We start from the raw sequence: 9,543 nt of genomic DNA, 5'->3' as shown, positions 1-9,543 counted from the left end.
AAAAGCAACTTTGACATGCTGTCCTTGATGAGCATTTCTTCACACTATCTAGCACCATAAATATCGCATTTTACCCAAAGCAAAATGAAGTAATGCCTATAAACAGCTTAGCATAGTACCTAGCATATGTTAGCATACCTAACAGCTCAATAAACACTGGCTATACAACTGGTTATAATTATTACTATTAATAATTAATATTACATTAGTATTATTTAAGAGGGTACCATAACAATGGCAGCTACTATTTTTGAAGTTGCATAGTGTAGTAAGGCAATGGCACCCCACTCCAGTACTCTTGCCTGGAAAATCCCATGGATGGAGGAGCCTGGTAGGCTGCAGTCCATGGGGTCGCTAAGAGTCGGGCAAGACTGAGCGACTTCACTTTCACTTTTCACTTTCATGCATTGGAGAAGGAAATGGCAACCCACTCCAGTGTTCTTGCCTGGAGAATCCCAGGGACGGAGGAGCCTGATGGGCTGCCGTCTATGGGGTCGCACAGATTGGGCACAACTGAAGTGACTTAGCAGCAGTAGCAGCAGCAGTGTAGTAAGCAATATACAGAGATCTTATTTGATCCTCATATGGATTCTGAAGGTAAGCATTATCATTCACTCTTCACAAAGGAAAAAAGTATGCTCAGATCATTTAAATGACTTTTCCAGGGCCCAGCTAATAAGTTCCAATCCAGTCATCTGGCTCCTAAGACCAATTCTTCCCACTATACTCCACTGCCTCTTTTATAAAATGCCAAGAATTCAAGGGCTCTCTCACATTTTCTACATTAAATATAATCATGCCAACTCACTCCACTCCCTTCACCATCAGAGGAAAAAAGTGAAGAACTTTACACAACTTGAAAGATGGAATGCACAGAGTAACACTTGGATGCTTTTGTATCCAAAAGTAACAAAAAACAGAGAGAGAACAAACAGCAGACATATCAGAAATGTATAGAATCCAACTAGATTCCACTCCATTTCAACAACAAGCATAGCTCAGAGAATGACAAGAATTCCCTCCAGTCACCACACAATCAAATTATATACAAATACAAATCTGCACCAAATGTCATCAAACACTCCATCTATAAAGTAATAAATAATCAACCAAAGTAACTAATTTTATATATTTAACTCCACCATTAACATCAATCCTTGACCTTTCCCTAGGGTATACATTCACTCACTTAGCTTTACTTGTAGGAACAAAACCCAAAATCTCCACCTCCTAGCCAAAGTAAACTGAAGTGTAGATAAAAATGTATGGATGTACAAAAAGGTATTCACTATCATATTTTTTATAATACCAAGAAGCAAATCAACAGACTCTGTAAGCATCAAGCAGTATGAGAAATGATTTGATAAGTTACACTGCATCCATCCCATGTAATAATACAACAATTTTTAAGGGAGTTTATGAAGAATCTTTTTTGATGCTTTTGAACTGTGGTATTGGAGAAGACTCTTGCGAGTCCCTTGGACTGCAAGGAGATCAATCCGGTCAACCCTAAAGGAAATCAGTCTTGAACATTCACTGGAAGGACTGATGCTGAAGTTGAAGCTCCAATACTTTGGCCACCTGATGTGAGGAACTGACTCATTGGAAAAGACACTGATGCTGAGAAAGACTGAGGGCAGGAGGAGAAGGGGACAACAGAGGATGAGATAGTTGGATGACATCACCAAATCAATGGACATGAGTATGAGCAAGCTCCAGGAGTTGGTGATGTAGGGGAAGCCTGATGTGCTGCAGTCCATGGGGTCCCAAGAATTGAACACAACTGAGCGACCGAACTAAATGAAGAATGTTTAAGAATATAAGATAATGTTCATAACATCATGCAAAATAAAAAAGCAGGACAAGAAATGAAACTAATAGTAAGCTCACAATGTTGCAAACATACAACAGGGGAAAAAAAGACTAGAAGGAAATAAACTGTAAAATCTAGTCGATAGTAAAATAATGAATGTCTTTCCCCACCTATTACTTTTTCTAACTTTTTTTCAATGATGATTATGTATTAATTTTATAGGCAGAAAATAGCTTTTTTAAAACCAAAATCTTTAACTCATCCTGCAGCACTCTATTCTCATAAATCCCCAAATTAGCAAGAGTCCCAGGCCATGTGAAATTTAAAATGCTCAAAACATTTCATCTTTTTTTTTCTTCCAGCACAACAATCTTCCAGTTTTACCAGAACTGCAAAAGTCATTTCTCTTACCTATAGAAATCCAATCCTTCAAATTCTGTCAATCCTTTCTTTTCTTCTGGTATTTTTCCTTCCTACTTCCTATACTAATACCAGGTCCAAATTTACACCAGAGATTAGCACAATAGCTTCCTGAGTAAGTAAATGCTTTCCTTATTTTATTGCATCACCACTAACAATTCACTTCACCACAGTTCACTATGTGCCAGATACTGTTCCTAGAGCTTTACTTCTATCAACTCAGTTAACACTCGTAACAACTCATGAGGCTTTTACAGGTTAAGAAACAGAAGCATAAAAAGGGTAAGAAACGTACCCAAGATCACCAGCTCATAAACAGCAATGGTTAGATTTGAACCCATGCAGTCTATTAACATGAGCTCCTCTAGGAGTACAGGAGCTGTCATCAATAAAAATCAGTTTCTCTTTCCCTGAATTGTACATACACAAGCCCTTGAACCAAGCCTCCCATTTCCAGATCTCTGTTAATGAGAAAGAAGACATTTGGGAGGACAGGTCTTCTCTTCTCTAACTCATTTTTTGTATCTCCTTTAAAGTCAACTCTAAATTTAACACTTCTGATTTATCTTTAAACCAGTCCCCTCACTCCTCAACACATCCTTATTCTTATGGACTCAATATAACCTACACTGATGTGCAACTGTTGACATTTTTTGTTACAGATATTTTTCTGCCTTATATTTTTATGCCTTATCTATCTAGATAATGAAATGCCTCCCCCTTTTCTCTATATCCTTCTCCATTCGCCACCTTCCCAAAAGCTAGGAGAATACCAAGATGTGCAAATACTAAATATATATGGGTTTAATTGATAAATCTAAGATAAATATGGCTCAACTATTTAACAAAGCAGAAAGTCTTTCTAACTGATATAGTTAACTGTCCATCTTCTTTTCATTTTATTCTATAAGCACAAAAGCATTAGATTCAACTTTCAACATTCCTTTCCAAAACACCATATTCAAGCAATACCCAAAAGCAGTCCTATTAAATGAATTTTTTTTTTTTTAATTATCCCACAAACTGTCCAGAAACTACTTTTTTTTCCAGGAGACTTTTTCTAATAGTGTTATTTTACTCTTTTGTGGAAAGTCATTCCAGTCTTTGACAACACTAGGCAGACAATGACATTCCACATATGATTATCAATTGTTCAAGAACAAAAAAGACTATTTGGCTTTAATAAGGAATTACTGGGATTTCCCTGATGGTCCAGTGGTTAAGAATCTGCCTTGCAATGCAGAGGACCCAGGTTCAATCCCTTGTCTGGGAACTAGCCAGAGAGCAGCTAAGCCTATGAGCCACAACTACTGAGCCAGAGTGCGCTGAAGCCCATGTACCACAACTAGAGTCCGTGCACCACAACAAAGGAAGACCCTACTTGCTGCAACTAAGACCCAATGCCCAAATAAATAAATACTTTTAAAAATGATTTAAAAAAAGAAAAAGAATATACATATAAAAAAAGAAATTACTGTATATAGCCCCATTAAATATAAAATGTGAAAATGAAAACAATTGTGTTTAAATTTAAAGTTGAGTATCTTCATCTTTGGGCTTCCCTGATGACTCAGGGGTAAAGAATCCACCTGCTAATGCAGAAGACACAGATTTGCTCCCCAGGTTAGCTCCCTGGGTCGGGAAGATTCCCTGGAAAAGAAAATGGCAACCCATGCCAGTATTCTTGCCTGGGAAATCACATGGATAGAGAAGCCTGGTAGGCTACAGTCCATGGGGTCGCAAAAGAGTCAGACATGACTCAGTGACTAAATAACAACAGCAATCTTCATCTTTTTTACAATAGCAATAGCAATAACAATAAATAACAATAGTAATTTTCCTATCCAAGAGAATGATTTTAAAACTCAAATAAAAACACAAACCAAAAGATAGCATAAAAGAAAGTTGAATCTGTATTTAAACTGTTAATGAAAACAGAAATAATAATTAATCAAAAGTATGGCTCACTGTAAAACCAAGCCTCTAAAATACTGTGACCTAATCAAACTGCTTTTCAAATCCATTATAAGCCATGACTACTTAAAATAACTCTATAGGAACTACTCCTAAAAACACACAATACTCACGGTTATAATCTTGTATCTAATTTTTCTGTTTTCGAAGATTATATTTTCATATACAGATTCTCTAAAAAAACTCCTTTACTACTTAACTTTTACTTTAAATAAGCTGCTTAACAATAGACTATATTTATCCTAAAATATTGTATTTTTCTTCATATGCCTGTTGACTCTGCAGTTACTTTAACTGATCATTACAGCTTGCCAGAAGCAAATGTCTAACATGACTCAGTTATCCAAATAGCAGTATTAAATTTGAGTAAGTCTGTATTACTACACACTGTAGTCAACAAATTTCAATACTGATAGGTACACAATATGAAACATACCCTACTCATAAGTTTATAATACCTTAAGTGAAAAACCCAAATCTAGTTTCGCCTTTATTTAAAATTACCATTCCTACTTATATTTACAATTCAGTTAAAAAATACATTGGTAAAACTTTGGTGTTCTCTTTTTTGATATTTTGAATAATGCTGTGGCAATCTGTGAGTAAGTATTGACTAATTTTTCCCTTTTTTTCTTTTCATATTACTTTAAAAACAGATAAAGCTACATTAGGGAAACATCAGGACATCAGGAATCTTTGTGATGATGAAACTGCTCTTGTATCTTGACTTTATCACTGTCAGAAACCTAGCTGTGATGTTGTGCCACAGTTTTACAAGACATTACCACTGTGAGAAGCATGGTAGAGTCCAAGTGGGATCTCTGTACTGTTTCTTACAACTGCGTATGAATCTACAATTATCTTAGAACACAAAGTTTAATTTACAAAACTGAGGAGAAATTTAATGAGAATTCATTTTTCTGCCCCTATTATCGATATTTTCAAAAAATCTCTATGTACATATGAAAATACCCCCCCAAAAATGAAATTTTGCATCCCTTTTAAAAATTAAGAGCTAGAAAAATAGTTCTTATAATTCTTTCCAAAAATCTTCAGCAAGAAGAAATTTATAGTGTTACAAAAGTCTGATTTGAACAAAGAAAAGTGAAAGCTTTACTTGCTAGCTAAAATAACTTTCTAGATAGAAATATGAGACAAACTCAATACGTATAGGTTGCTTACAAAACAAATGTATCCCACTTCCTTTGGACACCTCTTATGACTTGGATTCAAAAACTAACAAAGGAAATCTTTCAGCTATCATGTAAATATTTAAACCACTAAAATCTAAGCCCAATATCACAATTTAGTTCTACACACTCAAGACCTAAAGTTGGACGGGAGAGTTGATTTAAACACCGAACTATTTCCACTTTGTCAATCCTTTCAACACGCTTTCCTCTAATAGGACCGTGTTGTCCTATAAAGTGCCTCACCTTTGACTCTTACAGAAAGAAGCCCCTCGCTCAAGGTCACCATAAGAATACCTCAGAGATTCTACACTATTAAGTGGACAAGTTCGGTCTTATTATAATGCAAAGAAAATTAACACCCTTGCTGAAAAAATAAAAATTATGACTAATTTTTATTGCCATATTTTTTGACATATTACTTATTGTCAAGACAAATAAGTAATAGAAAATATACATTAACTTTTTCCACGGTGACTTTTGATAGTGTCAGCTATCATACAAGTTATATTTTCCATTCAGAATAAGACTTTAAAATAACATCACATACTATAGCATTTATAGTGAAATTAAGTCAGCATCAAAAAGGACAATCAATAAGGGAAATTATACTACACACTTACAGTTTTCATGAGGCAAAGCCTTGGGATTTTACAAATGTTATTTCAAAAACAAGGTAATTAGTCTTTAAGTCATGTCTTCAGAAGGAAAGTCAGATCTTTAGCTCCTTATACATTGCAAATAATCAGTCACTAGGATGCATTACATATCCTTTGACATCAGGACAGAAGATTATTAAAGTGTCAATAAAATACATAAATAAAACAATACTGTCATACCAATTTCTTTTAAACATTTCCTTTAAGATAAGAAACGGCTATAAGGCCATATCTACCAGTATACTTTCACATAAAATAATTGCTTTGCAATTTCCCCTTCCCCCAAAGCTAAATCCATTCAAAATTACTAAAGGTCACAGCTTTTTTTAATTATAATTTTTTCCTGAAATTTAAAAAAAGATACAGAAAAATATTTGTTTGTTTTCAATGGATACAAAACCTAACAGTTTTAAAACTTAAAATTTCCTGCTCCAAAGAAACAAATACTATGAACACTTCTACAATGTAGAAAAATAATTTTTTCTTTGTATAATGCATGCTACAAAAAGGACCCACAACTGCTCCAGTGCCATGCTAGTAATACACGTCAAGTCACCATACTTTTTAATTTTAAAAAGTAAAAAAAATACATAGTCGACATTATTCCAAAAACAGAAAAGTATTTCTAATAGCAAATTTCTGAAGCTCATGTCCCTGATATCAATGTCTGTTACATATATTTTCTACAATTCAAGCCAATCTGAAACAGCAATATCATTACTCATTTAATGAAATATACTAAGCATCTACTACATAGTCAACAAAGTTAGTTTCAAAGTTCTTGAGTATATCAACTGCAAAAATTGATAGGTACTCAAAACAGTAGTAAAGAAAGAGAAAACAGTCTTCTATATTAACAAATAATTTTCTCTCCCCAACCCCAAAAAACAAAGACTTTCCAAGCAATACCAATAAACAGACAGAGGTGGGAGAAGAGCTGAGGTTTGGCTGACATTTTATGATATTCTTTTGATTAAGAATAATATTAGTCTTTAAAATATTTAAAATCCAAAACATTTTTATTTTACTTGAGATGTAAAACATGCTATATTTTCCCTTTAAGTTGTAATTTCATAATTAAAAATGAATTTTAGTAAATTCAAGTAGTGTATGATAGAAACTTTTTTTAATGTAAAGTGGTATAAAGGGTTAAACTGGTTATGAAATTAACCATTTCTGATGTTTTGCTTTTACATTTAAGAAATCAACTATCATTTTATTAGGGGAAAGAAAAAAGCAACAGTCAAAAAGAAATATATTGAGTTTCAGCCTACAGATTTGACAGCTGGTTTTCTTAGGATGATGCTGTCTTGGCTTTCGTTATTTTTTTCTCATCTCTGAGCACTAGGAATAATCTAAGTTAAACAGAAAATTATAGTTTTTCTACACTACGATGAACCTTGCTTCTGAAACATTTATTTTTTTAAATCATGAGTATAAAGAGAAAAATGCATTCTTAAGAAATACAGGATAAATGTTAATAATGGAGCAGAGTAGTTATAAATATACAGGAGATAAATTTAAAGAGCAAAGCACTACCGTAAGAGTAGGAATTTAACTTATTCTCAATGTTATCCTACTGTAATGTGAATGTAGGACAGAATTCAGTTGTCTGTGTTATGTGAAAGTAAATCTAACTTTCTATTCATTTATTTGCAACATTTTAAATAACTGTCTACAAAACTGTTAATTTCCTGCAGACTTCCAAAGGAATAGCCATCTTTTAAAATAAGTCTTACTAATTACTGCTTGACTCAATTTCAGTTTTCATACGCCTATTTTAAGTAATATTATTTTACCAAGTCTTTATTTCCAAAGGTTTAATAATGCTAAAGGGCTAAAACTTAGGAAAATTTTTAAATACACACACATATATATATAAACAAAAAAACAACACACATAGACCAAAGAGCATTTTCTTCTCGTACTTTTCTAAATACAGAAGCATGACACAATCCCCTGTACTCAAACAAGATGATTTTCAACTTAAAAATTCAGAGAAAAGAAAAATTTTTTAATTCACATTGAAATTCTCAAAGAAATGTCAATGGATCCTTAGAGCTACAGCCCACATTTGGGGCTTGTTGTTTTTGTTGATAGTTTTAACTAGACGCTAAAGAATGGCATAAAGAAAAGTATTAAAATACTTCATATTTTTCTACATAAACGTATCATAACACCAACATATGAGTTTCTGATTTTAGACATGATCTTACCTGATCCGCTGAACTGACTGCTGCCCAGTGTCGTTGGTCTGGTTTTCCCACTATTAACAGGTGGGGAAAACATCTGCAAAATAACCCAAACGTTTCTATTAGTCCTGAAATTCTGCTAGACTCCTTGCAAACAGAAGTTCATCAAGCGTTATCAATTAGTTACTGTATTTCAGAGAGAAGTTAAAAATGGAGATATACGTTCAGATCCAGAAAGGCAAACACACTTGGTGATACTATTTCCTCACACTATTTGGAAATACTGGCTATTTTCTGTTCTGAAAATCCAGTCACTTGTATGAGAGATTCTAAGATTATTAAGTTTAAATGGTAAGTTTTGGTCAATGATCTTCATTTTGTAAAAGCAGTTAATAAACGAATTCAACCCATTAGAAATAACGGCAATAGGCTCTCTGATTTCAGGTGATATTTTTCCCTATGTTAAAAAAATTTCAAACATATATATATATATACACACATACACTTCTTATGTATACATTTACACACATATACACGTGTAAAGTCCATATACATTTATCTTAGGAGGGTTCAATCCAAAAGGCTGGAAATTTTAGTCCTTGACTAGCTTCTTGTAACTGATCTCGTTCAGGTACCATAAACTATACCACATCTTGGGAAAGGAAATGGTTAGGAGCGTTGAAGAAAAAAACAATTTTCTTTTTTCATATGAAGTTCAAAATCCCTAATAACCATCAGGGTCAGAGGGTGACTCAACCAAAGCTCAAGATTAAGTTGTTCTCCTTTTCACTGGTTAAATCAAGTGACCCCTCTGGCATTAAAGTTTTAAATCTGCAAGTCTAGACATTACATCAAAGTTCAGGTGTCCAACTTGGGGGAGCTGGACTCCAGCCCTGAAAACTACTGCTCAAAGCAGATGGAGTTCACGCTGCTTAGTCTCCACGTCGCTCTCCCCCTTTTCTTTTTCTGTAAACCTCAGCAGAACCCCAAGATGCCGCGGAAAGCTCTCATACCGCACTGAAGTCCAGCAGGTCGCTCAGCTCCTTGTCGGTCCCTATAGCGGCCATGCGCTGCTGCTGGGGATTCATCTTCGGCCACTTTTAACAGGTCCTAAGGCAGAGAAAAAAGGCTCTGCTAAGAGACAAGCCAGAGACCGCCGAGGCCCAAAGTGTGTTCGGGGATGGAGAGGGGCGTAGAGGAAGAAGAAAAGCGCCAGACTGACTTCCAATACCCTCCTCGTTCCCCACCGCCGCGCGGGCAGGGGGCAAGAGAGCCGGGCGCCCGCACGGGTCCGT

General features: G+C 34.8%; 1 protein-coding gene across 2 annotated transcripts in view; it reads right to left on the bottom strand.

Annotated features, from left to right (window-relative positions):
• The window catches only part of TCF12 (transcription factor 12), a 389,625-nt gene that overhangs the window by 379,053 nt on the left and 1,029 nt on the right, over positions 1-9,543 (bottom strand). For both annotated transcript variants that reach the window (XM_010836801.1, XM_010836799.1), the window contains exons 2-3: positions 9,262-9,358; positions 8,273-8,345 (exon numbers count right to left, since the gene is read on the bottom strand). In XM_010836801.1, the coding sequence (XP_010835103.1) occupies positions 8,273-8,345; positions 9,262-9,336 (148 nt within the window). In that variant the 5' untranslated portion in view covers positions 9,337-9,358. The remainder of the gene's footprint in view (positions 1-8,272; positions 8,346-9,261; positions 9,359-9,543) is intronic.

The sequence above is a fragment of the Bison bison genome, unplaced genomic scaffold (assembly GCF_000754665.1).
Source record: "Bison bison bison isolate TAMUID 2011002044 unplaced genomic scaffold, Bison_UMD1.0 scf7180017864066, whole genome shotgun sequence".
Taxonomy (NCBI): domain Eukaryota; kingdom Metazoa; phylum Chordata; class Mammalia; order Artiodactyla; family Bovidae; genus Bison; species Bison bison.
Note: the sequence above shows the minus strand (reverse complement) of the source record. Positions and strands in the feature narration are given on the sequence as shown.